Source organism: Aplidium turbinatum, chromosome 13 (genome assembly GCF_918807975.1).
Source record: "Aplidium turbinatum chromosome 13, kaAplTurb1.1, whole genome shotgun sequence".
Taxonomy (NCBI): domain Eukaryota; kingdom Metazoa; phylum Chordata; class Ascidiacea; order Aplousobranchia; family Polyclinidae; genus Aplidium; species Aplidium turbinatum.
The window spans coordinates 2,319,677-2,338,560 of record NC_137484.1 but is presented as its reverse complement, the minus strand read 5'-3'; the positions used below and the strand labels follow the sequence as shown (position 1 = coordinate 2,338,560).

Here is an 18,884-nt window from a genome sequence, read left to right as displayed (position 1 = left end):
TATACATTTTTTTTTACTTTTAAACACAAAAACGTAAATTTTAAATGAGCTCCTGGCAACATTTGTTGCGCAATCACTCGTGACATTCAAGTAGCGTTCTCCACCAACCAACCGACCATAAATTTAATGTGATTCGGTCTAATTCCATATTTGTAACTAACTGTGTGGCGTAGCCTAGGTTAGACATAAACTAATGTATGATCAAGTATCAAGTAGTGAAATATACTAATGTAGTGAAAATAGCAGTGAAATATAGAAGAAGTAGAGAAAGTAGTAGTGAAATGTAGAAGTAGAAGTGAAATGTAGAAGAAGAAATAAAGAAGTAGTGAAATATACGAAATATACATAAACTAATGTATCAAGTAGTGAAATATTTTTTAATAAAGTTTGAAAATTCATTCGAATCTTTTTTGGATCCGAATCTCAAATAGCGAAAGCCAGATCGAATGGGAAACCTAAAAGACCTGGATCCTGACAGCACCTTTGCAATGTACTAGTGTCCATGAACGTTTCTGTGAGTTTATTCTGTCATAGTGGCATGGTATCATCTTTACTTATAGAACCGGAATACTCGGCCGAATGCCTGAACCACGCCAAAGAGTTGTATGCGTTTGCTAAGGAACATCCTGAACATTACAACTACAACTCCAAAAACCGAGCCTTCTGGTACAGCTCCAGGCATGGATCACGTGATGAAATGGTGAGAGTAGATTTGATCCCAACAATAGAATATAATTTTGAGCAATATTTTTCATTGTTTGAAATCACAACGGATCTGTCATCATCTTCACATATTTGAGCGTACCCAAACACCATTAGCACAATACTTCCAAACAACTCCCCGGACATTCACTTTATCTGGTCCAGACGTGGTACTGGTCCAGATTTGGTCAGATCCGTACTCGATCAGGCAAAGGTCTGGACCATTTAAAGTGGTTGTCTGGGCCTGTCCCTCATCGGATTTGACAGTTTATGTTTCTGTGCTCCAGTGTCTTGTTCCAGATGCGGAAAAAAGCTTTTCTTAGTTAACCCCATTTCCTAATACCACAGTTTGTTTCCCAATAAAGAATAGTTGAGATTTCTCGTTGACTTCTAAAGTGGTGACTTGTCAGCTGCAACCTTGGTTTTTTGAGGGTATCAGTGAGAGATGTTCGGCGGCGGGTCGCTATACTATTTAATGCGAACAATTCATCATCAGTAGCCAACTTGGTTGGTCATCATTATTATTTATTCTTTGGTGTAAGTGATTACAAAATGTCAAGTGTTAGGTTGATGTTTTCAACACAGAGACAACTACGACGCTACGACGTTAAATCGAACTGGGACGACAAACTGTCTGATTCAGCTTTAACTTATACCCTACAAAATTTCACCACTTCTCACGCACAAGCAGCAAAGGGAAATCATATTTGATTCTACAAATCATAAAACTGGTTTGGGAAGTTGTCATTGCATTTTTTGATGATGTAATGAATTTTACATAACTCCCGTTTGTTTGTTCTGTTTTAGGCCTGGGCAGCAGCCTGGCTCAACAAAGCTACCGGTGATAAAAAATATTTGACGGAGGCAGAAGATATTTACAATATGATCGTCTACAACGAAGCCAGTCGCTACCTCTTCTCGTGGAACCAGAAAGCAAACGGCATAGCTGTTAGTGTATTCCAAGTTTCTTGCCACAGAGCAAGCTAATATGCATGCAATGGTTCTGTGTTTTGCCAAGTGGCAGTCTCTAAAGCGCTCTGGTCTACGTTAACTTAAGTCTTCTGAGTGTGTTTAAAACTACAGGCTACTGTAAAACATCAACCTTGGCCTCACTTGAATTATCTCCTTTCAAACATCTTATTTACATTCATAGACATCGATTATGCGATAGCAAGGGATGACGCTCCCTCGGGTCCGAAAATCTATGAATCGCGTAGGCAAAAAAATGCGGAAACAAATTTCTATACCTGTTGCTTACACAAACCCAAACAGCAAATTAATCCTTTTTTGCACTTAATCAACGCCTGCAGACGTTGAATCAATGTAGAAAAGAGCTGATGTTTAATTGTTAATAGAAAAAAGCAATGGTTTAATTGAGGCGTAAAAGCGTGGTGTCAAGCAGTGCAAAGGAAAAAATATAACTCCTGTCGTAAGTGAGCTGCGGTCCACATCATTACAACCGACCGAGAAAATCCGTCTTGAAAGATACTGTAGAGTGTAGATCATGGGTCACCAACTGGCGGCCCGCCACGCAATGTGCCGCCGCGGAAGGTATCAGCGCACGGTAGGTACTTTAACATTACCCACTCGTCGAAAAGGTACGCAATCATGCGTGACATGTTCATTCGCGATTCAGCTGATTTCAGTCATGTGACTCGACACGTAATATTCTGATCGAAAAATTTTGATACAAAGAAATTTAACTGAACGCTTCACCACAACCACCGTTGCCTAATGGTTAGGGCAGAGGAGTAGTAACTTCGATTTCGTGGGTTCGATTCCCACCCTCTGCTAATACTATTTTTTCTTCTGCAACTGAACTGAGTGCAAATTGTGACTAAAACACAAAGCAATTTCACATTGAAAAGCAGGCAGTCTTCGACGAGTGGGTGATGTAAAAGTGCTTACCATCAGCGCACAAGTATAACCAAAATACTTTTCTTGAGGAGTTAAACAGCATGAAGGCAAAAAAAAACAGCACCGTGGCTCAGTGGTTATGGCCTTCGGCTCTGGTGCTGGTAGCCTTGGGTTCGATTCCAGGGCGGGTGGTACCAAAGACTTTAAAAACGGTACCGATTGTGTTCTTTCTTGCATAAGCAGTGAGGATAAATCGGATAATAATCTGGTGACATATCACCCTCTTCCAATCTGCCTTGAGCCAGCATGGAAGCAGTAGGCTACGGCTCATAAAATCACATGGAACCCTGTCAAGTAACCCTTGTTGATGCGCAATCTGCTGCAAGTGGAGATAGCAAATGATTATTAGGCAAAATTTACTTTTCGGGAAGCAAATTTTCGCTTTGCATACGATTCCACCGACCGACCAATCAGATTGTTGTTCTAGGTAGGGGTCGCTTAAAGTTATTCCAAAGCGATGTCTAGCCGCACTGTCCCAGTGGTTGATTAAAACGTCTGTTTTCGAATTTCGAAGTTGTCAGTGAGCATTGGGTTGCTTATTTTAAGTTTGTAAATTTCATGTAAACACTAGTGTGCGTTTCACCGTTATTGTGTTTCAGGAGCATTGTTCCCTTTAGGCCTATGCAAGTTTTTGTTGGCAAAATAGGTCGGTATGCCAACTCAATTTATAATAAATTGGCAGAATATTATGTATAAATTTAAAGACTTTTTCTGGTTGTATTATGAAAATATTTAGCTTAGTACTGCAAAATGTTGTTAATCATCAATTCTTGCCATGCTGATAAGCATCGCAAGTGGCAGTTGTCTAATAATCAAAGAAAGACGGTTTTATAGACTTTCACAGAAAGGATGAAAAACCAACTCATTGCTTTTTTAGAGGGAAGACTGTTCATGAGTTACGATAGAAACGTTTTTTCGGTGATTTCCACAAGCGTTTGTTTCATGGTGCCTGGTTTCTTTCTCCCTGTTATTAGAGCCTATTTTTCGCTGATATGTTTGCAGGTCACTATTGTTGCCTGTATTGCGATGTGTCAAACATTGCCTTGCTCACTGAAACTGTTAATTGCAACTTGCAAGATATCTTTTGTGAAGCGAAGTGACAACACCACTCTTGCTTGGCGATGAATATTCTGATGAAACCACTTGCCTCGCTATAAGTACGCAAAACAATTGGCCTCGTTTATTAGGCATTGTTGAAGAAGTCAAAAGTTGTTGAAGGAGCTTGGCCTGGCAGTAGCGTTGTTCGACTAATTTTGTTGCTGCGGTATTCTAAGATAAATATTAACAACATGTAACGCTGGATACTGGGTACGAAATGCGTTCTTTTCTAGCATATAAATCAATCTACTTAAAATTTTATTAGTGCGGCCCGCCACAGCTCTCCTTAGTGCCAAAGTGTCCCGCATGCAAAAATGGTTGGTGACCCCTGCTGTAAATATAAATACCACAGTTTTGATGTTTTCAACACTTGCTTCTTCGATTTTCGTGCCGAAAACATCACGAGCGCTTTTGTAAGTTACCGTTAAACGATGAAGATTGAACATTGCGGTTAATGGTAGGTTTATCGCTTTCGAGTTTTCGAGCATTTTTGCTTTATTTTCTCGTGTTAACCAGTTACCTGCAGTAACGACGTCTACTGCCGCTATTTTCACCTAGCCAACATCTTTGTGTCATGTTGCCGCAAAAGTTTCAGGTCGACTGCAACGATCATGGAATGTTAGGTAATGAAAACGATTATGCGCACTAATTTAAAAAATTGATTTTTTAAAACAGTTCTTTTTGCCTACTGAGCAATGGAGAATACTGTTTTCCAAAAAGCAGTTAGTCTACTTTATTTTGTGAGCAAAAAAATCATTAAATTATAAATGCGATTGGAATCACGGCAAATAAACGTGTTCTAAATATTTACTTCGGTGATTGTCGACGCCATTTCATCACTCGTATTTGCCGCAGTAAAAATATGCAAATTTCAAAGGCTGATAGAGACAACAATACTACAAGAACAAGGAGAAACGATGGGCCAACTCCTTGGGTATGCGCTTGAACAACGCACTTCAAGGACAGAACTCAAACCCATCGCAACAAGTTTGCATCGAGTTTGTGACTTCGCTTTAAAGATAGAATGCGAAACTTTAAAGCGTGAAATGAAAATCAATCTAAGTCCTACATAAACTCATAAACATATGAGGGTTCTCGCTGTATGTCTTTCAGGGCGTTCAGTCAACGTTACGCATTTACAAACTAAACAATGAGAAAAATGATCTCTGCCTTAAAATGTTGCACGACAATCGCGACAGACTGACATGCGGGTCCAAAAGTAGTGAATTATAATCGTTTTGGCTGAAAGTCAACAACTTTATGGAATCGCCTTCAGGATTAGTGGGGAATTCTCGCTCCCCTGGAATTAGCTTACTTCAATAAAAAATCGACGCCAATGTATACCTTCAAAGAAAATGAAGGGAGGTGTACCGGCAAACATCTATGTAACATTAGCCCATCATACAAGAGAAGGATCCACAGAGGATACTAACTGCTATGAATAAAGCAGCAAGTGAATAAACAAATATCAGTAACTTCTAAAGTACGTGCAGTTCCACACCAAGTGAAAATTGCATGAATTTTAACTCTTTTATACTTCTATAAAAATAATTTATTTACATTTGTTTTTACTTTCATTTCACTAAAATAGTTAAAGTATCTGAACTTGGCTTCGTTTATTAATATTTGTATTTTTCTGTACCTCACACCTGCCCATGTCACAAGCCATACGTCATGAACTTCATGAAGTTAGTCTGACGTGAGTTCGATTTAGTCTGACGTGGGTTCGATCATTGTCATGGCCACGTTGTGTTTCAGGTGTTGCTGGCCGGACAGAGCAGCAGGTCCGTAAAATACGTGAGGAGTCTACAGCAGTTCTTAACCTGGACCCAGAATGTGGCCCGCAGAACGCCCCAAGGTCTGGTCTATCTCAGCTTCAGATATCCAACCATGTTTGCAGGTAAGCTCACTGTACAAACCATTCTGTATATTTCTGGGATAGTGAGTATTTTAAGCGCCTCGAGCTTTATTACAAAAGAACATCCAGACTGACGTCGTTCGTGACAAGCAGATGTGACACCGCAGACTTCACAGCCTCTTTGTTGCCAAAGTTTGACAAAATGTGACTGGAAAATAATTTTATTTTATTTTGTCGTTGAACAAGACGCATCGTATGCCAGGGTGCTGCATAGAGATGCAGCGAACCCAAAATTTTTATCCGCACACCGCGCCGCAACTGAATCACCTATCCGCACACCGCATCGCACACCGCAATTTATCTGGAACTTTGACACTGCACCGCACACCGCAAATTACAAAATTTTCAAAAAATGTTTTACGCGTTATTTTTTAGAAAGTCAATTGTGGCAAAAAGCACCCAGGGCATATAACTGGTACCGGTAACCTACCGGTACAGTTGTGCACTATAATAACTAGGCTAACCAGATCATATTCTTTTACCAGCAATGCATCTAAGTTCTAAGACATCATGCTTTTTCAAATAGAATGTTCCTGGATCCAGTATCAGGACTTTTGAACTACACACAACACACAGACAAGATGTCAAGAGTAAAACTTATAGCCTGAACTCACTAGGCTAACTGTTAGAGTAACTAATGCGGTAGTTGCGCTAGGCCTATAGCCTGGTAACTGAGCTTATCAGCTAGGCTATTAACCAAAAACTCTCGTACAGCTTCCTCACAAGCCAGCCCCAAAAACCCTGTCAACTGCAAGCCATTTGGCGCGGCGCGGCACGCGGCGAAAAAGTCATAAGCGGCCGCGCACGCGGCGCGGCGCGGCTTGCATCACTAGTGCTGCATCGTATGCCGGGGTATGCCAGGGTGCCGCATCGTATGCCAGGGTGATTCACAAAAAATGTTAAGTTCAGATTTGCTTCACTTGATGTTTTAAATGCGCTCATTTGATTGGGAAGACACGTCTATGCACCACACATCTGTACATGGGTTTATAACGTTGCATTGCATCAGCCATTTGTTATATTGTTGATCTCAATTCACTTCTTTTCTGTCAGTGTGACGTATCTGAGAAACTGATTGTGTGATCATATTGGTGAAGCGCAATGGTTTCAACCTTTTTGACAATTCTTGCTTTACATTCTTTTTTGTTTACAATTCTCTGTCCACGTAGAAATTGTTAACAATTTCCTTTAGATTAAAAAAATGGTTGCAACTTTTACATGAATGAATTCTGCGACTGCAACTGAAACCTGGAACCAATCAGAAGCTACGTTGTTCGTGACGTGGAAATGGCTACCTTCATTGTGACCCTTCTAGAACTCAGCCAAAGGGTTGATCCTTGGTTTGAACTGTAGTAGGGGAGAGTGGGGTACAATTGGACATCGCATTTTATAGAAAAAATTGGAAACTCTGAAAGTCCCTGCCTTGGCAAAAAATTAGTTTCACATCAGTCGTTGTACTATGAAAATTCTAAGAGTTTGTGTTGGTCGTGTATTGAGTTTGGCGGTGGGAAGTGTTTTAGCACCTGTATAGTATTTTTAGCGGATTTTGTTTTAATCGTAATTTTTTTATGTAAAGTAAAGATTTTTAGATTTTTTCTTTTTCTGTTCAAGCCATATACAGTAAAGTATCTTTTCATTACCTTTGCTTTGACCTGACTTTTAGAACAGGTTGTCCCTGCCCAACTTTAAATCGATTTTGGTGTGTGGGGCACAATTGGACACAAATTTTGGGGTACAATTGGACAGCAACACACATGGTAGATCATACTGTAAAAGTAGTTCTTTTAATATTGCATGGTCTCATGCAACGCAATGTCATTTAAACGTTGTAAATTGTAATAACATTAAAAATAAAAATTTTGGGAGACAAGATAAAATTTTAGGGGGGGGTAAAATTGCTTTTCCAAGACCCCCCTCCCCCGTGGCAACGTCCCTGATTTTACTGCAATAAACAAGTAAAATCTATTTATTAGAGTCCTTGTCAGTTTCTTGATTACTTTTGTGTTGGTTTAAACTGTTGTTTCTAAACCATTGATAATATTTGCAAATGTCCAATTGTGCCCCATTACCGGGGCACAATTGGACAAAAAAAATAATTTTTTCAATTGACTGTAGTATTTAATATGCATTACTTAAGTGTTGTTTCACTGTCTCATTTTGTTAACAGTGTGATACTTTGTTGTTGTGCAAAAGTTGGATTTTGTTAGACTTTTAATATAGACGGTACTTCTATTTTACTATTTTTTGTCCAATTGTGCCCCACTCTCCCCTAATTACAGAAAAAAAACAAGTTATGACTGGGGTGGGAATCGAACCCACGTCATCGGAACTAATACTTTCTAAACCTTTTTCTTCATCGTGCCCAGAGCATCACGCAAGCTCTTGTATTCCTCTATCGTTGAACTCGGCTAAATCCTGTGCAGAGCACCTTTTCTTTTAGGTCAGGGCATTCGAGTAGATGTTGCATTGTTTGCTCCTGTTTGCATTTGCAACTTGTTCTCCCCATGGAATACCCTCCAGTGTCTCATTGAAGTTTTACACCTGCCAATGCCAGTTCTTAAGTTCCGCTTTCCGGGAGGAAGGCCCTCTACTGGTGAGAGCTCCATATTAGCCAATATCGAAGCAACCTTAGAACTTACTTTTTCGATATGGGATTTGTATGTGAGGGACCTATCTAGTTTGACGCTGAGGTATGTCGGATTGATACAGTGTACAGTGTCCTAAACCTTAACCGCTACGCCATGTTGTAGACGGCAAAACCTTCGCTTATAACTTTAGTTTACATCATCTGCTTTTTCGCGCTTTTTTGCGTCACGAAAAGCGTAGCTTACGATTGGTTGATTGGTTTGAGATTTCAGTGGCTGTGGCAGAAGTTTTTTCATACAATATTATTTATCACCATTATCATGTACAACACCAGGAGCTTAGTTTGCACGGTGAATGTGGCGCTATATAAAGGTTGTTATTATTATAGTGGCTACTTACAGCAGCAAAATAGCTAGAACGTAATATTTTAACTTAAAGTATCAGCATAATTTGACTTTAAAATTAACGTGATGACTAAAATAAACTTTGGAATAACTTTTTAACTTTTCAGCTAATTCCGCCTTCATTTCACTCAAGGCTGTTGGCGTTGTGAGATCGTCGCAACTATCACGGAATGCCACTCGGTTTGCCCGTCAGCAAATGAAACTTCTGATCGGAAGTGAAGGACAAAGTTATGTGGTGGGTGTAGGGAAGACCTCTCCACGGCGACCCCACCACAGAGGAAGGTGAGCCTTGTACACCTTAGGAACGATGACATCGCTTTATGAGCAAACTTAATACATCAAACAGTTAAACTTAAAGCTTGCTGAAGAGAGTAGGCTAGGGTGACGAACAAAAAAGTTTTGCGATAGCTCCTAGGTTTGAGTTTGATCGGGAGAGCATTTCCTTTTATATAATTTATTGCAAACCTTACGCATTTCTTTGTTTCGTCAGTACTTGCCCTGGCTTGCCACAGATTTGCAACAAGTCCGTCATCTACCAGAATCGGCCCAATGCCAACACATTGTATGGGGCGCTTGTAGCTGGCCCCACAAGGACCGGAAGGTAGGCTACTTAATTTTAAAGAAATATTTAATTTCTTTTTACTGTATCAATTAATTTTAGATCATCAATTATTTTGACTTAAAGCATCTAATAAATATTTTTACCATGTTGTTGTGAGCTACAACCATAAGCTGTCTTTCGAAGAATCAAAATAGTTAAAATTCCTTTTGGTAAACCTGGTTGTAAGCGCCATTACGTGTAGCATCATGTAGACAATAACTTAAGGTATCCAAGCAAGTAGAGAAACTACAGTATTGCCAAACGAAATTTATCTTGCACATTCAAAAGCGATTGCATTGGCAACAACTACCATCTCAAAAACACTTGACCACTTTATCCGTGGTCTTCAGATTCACCGACCGTGCCAGTAACTACATCAACAGCAACGTAAGAATCGACTTCAACGCCGCTTTCCAGTCACTGGCTGCCGGCTTGTTGGATCTAGAACTACGGACCACAGGGTAGAGGCGGAATATCCGAGCAATGTCAAGGGAGTGTGGAACCTATAAAACATTTTTGATTATTTGGCCTGTACGAACATAAATCAATTGGCAAATTCTTGGACCGGTATGGAACTGGCCTATCTCAAGAAGTTTACTTGTTTTTATTGTGTGCGTTAACTTTAATCAAGGATTGTAATGCTGCCAATTGCCCTTCCAAATGCCCCCCCTGTGTTACCAATGACACATTTCATTGAACTTTTCGAATACCGGTCCAGAACATTCAAGCAATCTTATAGAATCTGTAATCTGGCTTATGAAACACTGTAGGTTACATGTCTACATCATCCATAAAATATGTTCAGTAAAGGAATTAATGGTGAAAGAAAATCTACATGCCAAGTCTTGCGCGCATATGCGTTTCAAATAAATTCCATTGTTACAAAATACACACTGCACAAACGAAGTAGCAACATGACCTCACAAGAACCAACATCAGTATTTGCGCTGCATTCGATGTGTGCGCTTCAACGTAAAGGCGTCCCAGCTTGTGAGCCCGGAAGGAAGTCTCATACTATGAAAATACATGCATTGTATGTCGCGTCAAAACGCTTCTTTTATTTCACTGCATCAGTTAGGGGATTGTTAATAACTGCCGCGTCGTTTCTTCTTTATTTTTTTTTGCACCAACAGCTAGAAAACACCGGAGGGGGGGGGGAGATTGCAAAAACAGTAAAAGTTATTACTTTTGTAAAATATTTTTGAAACCGCAAATAATTTCGAAAGTTATAAATTTGCTACAATCGTTTTACAAGTTGGCTTGTTCAGTGAAAACAAGAGCACAAAGTCGAAGGAAATCTGAAGACGACACAAGCTTTATCAGATGGTACTGTGTATATAAAACATAAAACAATGAAAACTATTAATACTACAAAAAGTGCTCAGTGCTAAGCAAAAAAGTAAAGCAGAGCGAATTAAATCAAAAATAGATTCTATTTGAATAAGAACTTCTGATGATCCGTATAGATGAAACAAGCTGTTAAGGATTCAGATAGTAATAACTATATTACTATCTGAATCCTAAGTAATAACTATATTACTATCTGAATCCTTAGTAATAACTATATATAAAACATAGATATAAAAATAGAACTTTTATAACCTCCGTTGGACTTGACATCAGGTACTGTTGCTTTTACTGTTCCAATGATAGGTTTCACATTTTCCTTAAAGATCGAACAGCGTTGGTTTTTGCTTCTCCCTCCCTGTTTACACTTGATAACATAGACAAGCAGCCGAGTCTACAACAGTGCTGTCTTAATTGCTTATGTTTGTCTGTAATTGCTTTGTACTTTGTGTTATATTAGAATCATCATAAACTTCACAAAGGAAAAAATAGAAAAGAAAATCTTTTTTTCAAACTTTTTGAATGAAGCTGAAGATCCCAGATATTTATCACTGATTGGTTTCCGATTGGAAGTGGTGGCTGGAAAAATTGTGGCAAACAAATGAACAGAGATATGGTTGTAGATGTCTCAAAGTGAGTAATGTTATGCTGGATTTCAATCGGAAACGTCATGGGAGAGATCTTTTAGAATCCGGGATTCGATCGTTTGACTGCCTTTGACGCGACGGATAGCTCGAGGATGATTATGGTCAAACGAAAGCAACATTTGTTTCACATTCACATCCCATCATTTTATTGCTCTGTCGAAACCTCATGCTATTTGTGGTTGTTGTCTGGCTGCAAACTTTATCTTTTCTTTCATTTCGTTTTGCAAGGAAGCCACTTCGTCAACAACATTTGATTTCGTTTGTTCATTGTTCATATTCACTATAATGTTTCCACAATTTAATTGTATTTTGGTTATTGCTTATCTGTTGCCTTTCCTTCTCTGTAATCTTTAACCACTAATAAATTCATTTTTGTTAAAAATAAACTGTCTTATGACGTCAGTATGACCCACCAGTTGCCTTCCCAACCGCCTTCGAGACGACGACGACGGCGACTACAATTCCTCCATCGTGCTGAAAGCGTTGAAGTAACTTCGCTATTACACCAACCGCCAGGGCCGGATTAAGGCGGGGGCTGATGGGGCTGCAGCCCCAGGCCCACCAAAAAAATAGGCCCACTGATAACAACTTACTAAGAGCAACTGACATGCTTATTATCAGGATCGAAAAAATAAAGGACGAATATCATAGAACGAACGCTAACTGTGTAAACCAGTGGTTCTTAACTCATTTGCCAACAATTAAGCCTTCGTCTGATACACGTTGGGAGGCACACGATATGACGTTATACATGCGCTAAGAAAAAGTTATCAAGCAGTTCTTCAAGTCTTGAAAGCAATGTCTGATGACAATGACCACTGTGACAATGACGAACAATCACAGACTAAAGAAACAGCCAAGGGGTTTATCTTGTCAATGAAAAAGCTTGAAACCGTTATTTTAATTGAGTTATGGTCTTGCATAATGGAACGGTTTTATAAAACTAGTCGGGCGCTACAGGATAGCAAAATTACTTTGAATAAGGCAACAAATCTGCTTCAGGGTCTACATAACTTTGTTCAAAAATTTAGATCCGAATTTCAAAAACTCAAAGAAAAGGGTAGAGCAGGGCTACTCAACTTGCGAGCCGCGGTCCAAATCCGGACCTTCTGGGGGTTGATGGTCCCAGTCAGCAAGGGTTCGTGGGGCCCACGTGGGATTTCCATGGGCATTCGGGGGCTTGTGGGATTAAGCTGGGTTTATCTGATGTTTCCGATTAGGCCCCAAGTGCGCGGCCTACTTCATATTTTTTTCTTTACAACCGATTCCCGACATCTTTTATTGAATTTATCTTAATAATGTTATCATATCATGAAAATGTATCTGGGAATTTATTTTCATTTCTTGAAATAAACTTTCTGGGCTTTCTGTGGGCATGAAGTGGGCTACCCACCATGATGAAAAATTATAAAATATACGTTTGCACCGGTCCATTATGCTATATTAAAGTGCAATAATCATAAAAATTGAATATATACAACGATACAATGCGACGGCAGTTTACATTTTAATAATGGTTTCATGGTGGGCTGCCCACCCATTAGACGTAGGTGGGCTGCCCACTTGGGACATTTCTGCAAACCGTGGACACATAGGTACTGGGGCCCACGCAATACAATGTGGGTAACCCATATGCAGCCCAAGTGGGCCCCACGAACCTTTGCTGACTGGGGTGGAGCTTGAGCTTTTGGAAGAATACCCTCTTTGCCACGTTGCAGGGCTTTTTTTAAACATATTTCTACTGGGAGGAAGCAATTTCCACTGTGATTATCCTAGTTGCTGGGGGTCTTCGACTCCCAAACTCTCCAATACTTTCTCGGAAATCTAATTCGAGTTACATTTTACCTAAGAAAGTGGTTTGATAAAATAGTTTAGCTTTCGTGGTTGCGTGTGAAATAATTTGTTCACCGGACCGCTAAAAATATATAACTTGTCAAACTGGACCTTCGTTAAGATTAGTTGAGTAACCCTGGGGGGAGTATTAAGTGGCTGTCATCATTATATTGAATGAAGAAATTTCAAGAAGGAAGAGAAGAAAAGTATGCTTGGATAGCGAAGGTGGATCTGAAGACACATCACTTGATCCATCGTGCAGTTTCAAAGTAGACTCATATTTGCCAATCATTGACCAAATTATTTTGTGTATGAAATCCCGAATTGCAGCATACGATCGTCTTCAAATAAGATTTTCGTTTCTGGCGGAATTAAACACCATGTCTAACTGTAAAATTGAAGAGAGTGCTAAAACATTGCTTCACTATTATCCAGATGATCTAGATTCTGGAAGAATCACTGCCTGAAGAGATGATTCATTTTTCTACACTGCTTAAACAACACTATTTTAACAGCGAATGCAGCAAAGAAACTCGAATGTTTAGATTCATCAATGAAAATGAGTTTATGTATGCATTTCCTAACGTATTTGTTGTAGGCTACTAAAAATGTATCTTTGTCTGATGATTTCTAATTGTTCAGGTGAGCACTCATTTTCAGTGCTTAAAAGAGTAAAGAATCAACTACGTTCATCCATGGGCCAGAAAAAAGTGTATTCCTTAGCTCTACTCTGCATTGAAAACAAAATTTTGGAAACAATAGACACCGATGATGTTATAACAGCTTTGTTTTGTCTAAATCCAGAAAACATGTCATTTGAATGAGTTTAATAAGTAAATACTGTACTTCGGGTATAATTTTTGTTATTTCATTTTAATTCTGATTGTTACAATGAGGGAAATGAAATATAGGCCTCAGATTACCAATAGCCCCAGGTCCATGAAAACCTTAATCCGGCCCTGCCAACCGCGTAATGCGCTTGTCCACCAAAGATGCAGATTCAGATCCTTTTTACTTGCTTTAGCACTACAGTACTTAGCCTACAAATACAGATAAATAAATATATACATTGAATGTGGTGCTAGTACTAGGATGACAGCGAAAGACCACAGGGTCAACGAAGTCAGCTGCCACCCTCATACAAATAAAAAATAATTATAATAAAATTAAACAAACAGATCAACAAAGTACGTAATAAAAATAATACCAGACAGCGAGGTGGTGGCGGTGGTAGGCCAAATAAGAGAGTGAGTAAAACTTTCACACCTTGTTGTTGGAATGTTTGCTCGTCTCACAAATTAACGTTAAAGCTACAAAGCCCAAGAGATCATCGGCTTAGCGGTTTCAACATTGACACTTTCTGATCTCACGCAAAACTTGGGATTATTTGCTGTAATTCTGCTGATAGGTGATGGTTAGCCTATTCATGTTCCCGTTGTCGAGTTTGCTAGATCGAGATGTGCCATTTGCCAACACACCTTACAGCTATTTCAAAATACGTCACCAAATTAGCATTGCTACAAGATTCGTTTAAAAGAAGTCACTTTATTCAATGTTTAACTGTCTTTTGTGAACTGTTATACTCATAAAAGGTCTTTAAAGCAAAGCAATATAAACAAATACAAATGAAGTTCTCCATTGAGCATATGATCCGGGCAATACCGGCTTGTAAACTGCTCAGGAACCAAGTTTTCAAATTACTTTGCCACCAAGTGAAAAACACTCTTATGTTTTTAATAATCATCTTCAGCTTTGGTGATTTAAAATTATCCTGCAAAGATTTAAGGCTTTAAAATGTAATTGATACATCTAGGAGCAAAGTGCACAAAATATAACAGAAGCTCTGGTGATTTTTGTTTTGAAAATAGCTAACGATGTTACAAGTTGTAAGGTTTGAACCAGGCCACAACTTGTGTATTAACTTTCTTTTTAAAACTTAAAGGTGCACTGCAACGAAAATATATAGCTTTTGTATTCATAGATCTTTATGAGAAAAAGCGATTTGTAACAATAAAATTTTTTTTGGGTTTTGTCATTAGCTCAAAAATCTAATAAAAGGGATATTGGTTTAAAGCAGTGGTTCCCAACCTTTTAGACCTTGCGGCACCCTATCAAAGAGATACTGTAAATAGTTTGCAGCACCCTGGCAAAACTGGATCAATTCTATGGGGTTTCTGTATTTCAAATAACTGTATGAAATAACACAGAATGAGTTGTACAGTATAGCGCGTAAATAAATGTTGTTATTCAAAACTCAGTGTAAATTTTGGGCTTGACTTCTTGCACAAAGTCCCTTAATATGTGGGGGCACATTCGATAAAGTCATTTACATTTCTTCCTCGACTACTAAGCAGTCGTTCTCGTGTTTTAGTTCGTTACGGAAAATCCACTCTCACATAGATAAGCTATGACGTGGAAAACTGCAGCAAGCAAAAGCTTACAATAGCTTTTTTTCCAACGCAAGGATATTCATTTTGAATTTTTATCCAGAACTCGTCGAGAGGCATCTGCTTGTGCATAAGCTTAAAATTTCTATCGTTACGAATGTCAATTAATTCTTCTTTAAGATTCATAACAATATGAGAGTCCAGTAAAACTGGATTTCTCGAATTCTTCACAAAATAAAATCATGAAACCTGGCAATAATGATGCGTTTCAAACGTTTTTATGGAAAGAACAGCAACGAGTCAAAATCTCTTTCACGCTGTTTTTCCTGGGCGAGAAAACAAAGGCTTACCGCGGATTATCAACTTACCGCCAGCGACTTCTCCACTAAGCGACCCTCCAGAAAGGAGCTGGGAATAACTGCGAGACGCGCAAGTTACTCAATGAAACTCTGTTAGAAATAAATAAATTCCGCACTTAACGGGTTAAAGATAAAATAAAGAATGGGCCAGAATATTGCAATATCTCGCGTCACCCTTGAGCATTGCAATTGGCACCCCAGGGTGCCGCGGCACCCGGGTTGGGAATCACTGGTTTAAAGGATTCTGACTGGTCAAAATCTTTGATGACGTAGTTGGTTGTTCAGGCAGAATTCTGAACCACTAGTTTGCATACAAATAAACTATAAACAAGTGGGCTACATATACAAAGAACAATTTTATACTTGAGTTTTACGCGTTGAGATGGTTTTTTGTATGGCTCCCGGTTGTTGTAACGGAAGAAACGTGAAAGGAGTACAATTTCATCGTTTACCTCTGAATAATCAAGACAAGCTTAAGAAATGGATCTCAGCGATGAAACTCAAAAACCCACCAGTTAACAAGTACTGCCGTATGTGCAGCGACCATTTTCTGGCCGGAAGTGGCTATGCTTACAGTGCCGTAGATATAGCCGTTCCATGCCTTTTTTAATCTTTACGTCACTTTCACTGCGCATGCGCGCTGTTGCTGCACATTTTTCTTCCACCCTCTCTTCAAAGTAAAGGACGAACAAATGATAAAAAGTGCATATATAACTTCTAAATTCAACTGTTTTGGCAAAGTGAATCAGTGGCGCGTGCGATCTTTGTCTGGCTCATATTACCAAGGATATGAGTTTGATACCACAAGGAGGTGTTTTTCTTTTAAAGTAAATTCCAACCCGAAGTGACTCAATCGTTAGACTGCGCATTTTTGTGGCCGTGTTTAGTTTGCTTTTATTTCTGACCATCACAACGAAAAAACAATATATGACAAACATAGCAGAGGTCTAGAAAAAGGTAGAAGCGACAAAACGCGGACGTTATAGCGTGCATGATACCAAAGCAGGACAATCAGTTTAAAATATGGCACGGTCGCAACACCTTAATAAATTTTTATAAATTTCGAATTTTTTTAAAGAAAAAAACTCACTAGTCTTTTTTTCTCTTTTTCTAAATTTATAAAATCAAAATTTTTATCTGGCTTCTGGCAACATTCATTTTCCAACATTGTTGGCATGATGGCACAATTTCCACACCTACACCATTTCAAATTCTCCATCCGACTGCTGTCGGAGCTGGCACTGTCGTAGCTCGAATCCGAATCACAGTCATCTCTGTCAAGGCGCTGTCTTTTTGGTTCAAACAAAAATCCTTTTTTGAATCCAGACATCTTTAAAGATTACGACTTGTGCAGAAGCTACCAACTGAGTGAACAACCAACTACGTCATAAGGCACATAGCGCCATCCGGTGGCTGATTTTCTTTTTGCTATTGTTTGCCAAACAAAGAAGTTTATCAAAAAAATTTTTCAAAAAAGATAATACTTAAACACTAAAGAATCAACAAAAAAAATTTTATTTTTCATTTCAGGTCCCCTTTAAAGCAGCACTTTTAGTAAAATTAAATTTATCTGCGCACTTTCCAAGAAGCTGCTAGAAGTGATGGCATCAATTAAGCTCCCACACACCCAACACACACACACCGCTCACCTCTACCCAAGATGTAATACATTGATTAGGCGTAGTTGCTGAAGGTAAAGCGGCCGAAAGAAAGGAATTGGCCACCCTCATTAGTGCTGAAGGATTGGTAAAATGAGAACCTCTACTTCTCATTTCCAGAATCATGAATTTAAGTATGGGACTCACCTTTACACAACCAACACATTGAGGGTTTGTTCTTGTAAACACGGATTTACAAAGAGAAGCAAATGTCTACCCACCACAAAATATCAATATCGATTTCTTGAAAACAATTACGAGCTAGTCCAAAAGCAGGCCAGGTATTTGTTGTTCACAAGTTTAGAAGGACAGGAATTCTCACACTGCTTTGTTTGATAAAGTGGTGACAGTAAATAGAATTTCTAACATTTTTTGTGGGTTAATATTTGCAGCTCACATAACCTATTAATTAGCGCAACAGGATGAAGACGTTTCAGTCTGGCTTGAAATATTTGTAGTATTTTCTTGGTAGCAATGGACGCATGTTGTTAAAGTATCATCGCTGTGATGATTGTGCGAAAACTGAATGTGACTGTAATAATAAAAACAGAAATGGAAATAACCTTTAAAATTGTATAAACAATGAACAATTGCCTGAAAATAAATCTGATTAACAGTAAAATCGATGCACGGTTGCGTTCTAGTGTTCTCAATCTCGCATGTGCTGTTTACTAACCACAACTAAATCTAGCGCAACACAAAAAAGAAGTGAAGTTATGCCAAAAATTTTAACGAAACGATTCACATTTGCAGATTCAAACAAGCGTTACGACACGATGTGTCAATCACTTTATTGAAGTTGAGATTCTGTGAAAGGCGAGTTTGTCAATGGCTGACTCGTCGGGTGGGTTTGCTATTGCTGCTGCATAACCGAATGCTCCAGAGGATGGGCCTCAGATGCAATGATTGAAAACTTAAAAGTTTGGGTGTTCATTGGTATAATTATCGTTTCTCGCATTAGTCATCAAATGCTTAGACTAGGTAGACGGGAAGGTAAGAATTCAAATCTCTATGTCCACCTTCAGACATGTCTTTGGATGTCTTGCCAAAGACACAGCCGCATGCTCTTGAGCGGTGTCGAAAGAGAATTATTACTACTTTGTTGTCTGGGAATGTCATCCAAGACTCTTTAGAAGCTTAATCCTGGAAGTTTTGTATATATGCAGAGGCATTGAATCGTTGATACTGACACAAGTCCGGTCACCAAGATTGAATGAGTGAAGTTTCCGATTGTTTTTAAAGCGTTCTTGGCTGTAAATGTATTTTTTCCGCTAGGTGCTGCTGAATGGTATACTGTCCTTGTAAGGTCGAGTGCTTTCCTATTGAGCTGAGGCTGCTGCTATATCTCGACCAACGGTAGCCACTTTAACAAGTCGAAATTCTGCCACTGCAAATGACTACAATGCAACCGCCAACCAATCAGAACA

At 39.0% G+C, this 18,884-nt stretch overlaps 1 protein-coding gene and 1 pseudogene across 3 annotated transcripts in view; both read left to right on the top strand.

Annotated features, from left to right (window-relative positions):
• LOC145782570 (uncharacterized) overlaps positions 1-11,600 on the top strand; it is a 33,198-nt gene extending 21,598 nt beyond the window's left edge. For all 3 annotated transcript variants that reach the window (XM_082594380.1, XM_082594379.1, XM_082594381.1), the window contains exons 10-15: positions 561-700; positions 1,510-1,650; positions 5,476-5,617; positions 8,733-8,907; positions 9,116-9,226; positions 9,577-11,600. In XM_082594380.1, the coding sequence (XP_082450506.1) occupies positions 561-700; positions 1,510-1,650; positions 5,476-5,617; positions 8,733-8,907; positions 9,116-9,226; positions 9,577-9,691 (824 nt within the window). In that variant the 3' untranslated portion in view covers positions 9,692-11,600. The remainder of the gene's footprint in view (positions 1-560; positions 701-1,509; positions 1,651-5,475; positions 5,618-8,732; positions 8,908-9,115; positions 9,227-9,576) is intronic.
• Positions 11,601-12,018: 418 nt separating this feature from the next.
• On the top strand, positions 12,019-13,659 carry LOC145782312 (uncharacterized; annotated as a pseudogene).
• Positions 13,660-18,884: the final 5,225 nt, after the last annotated feature.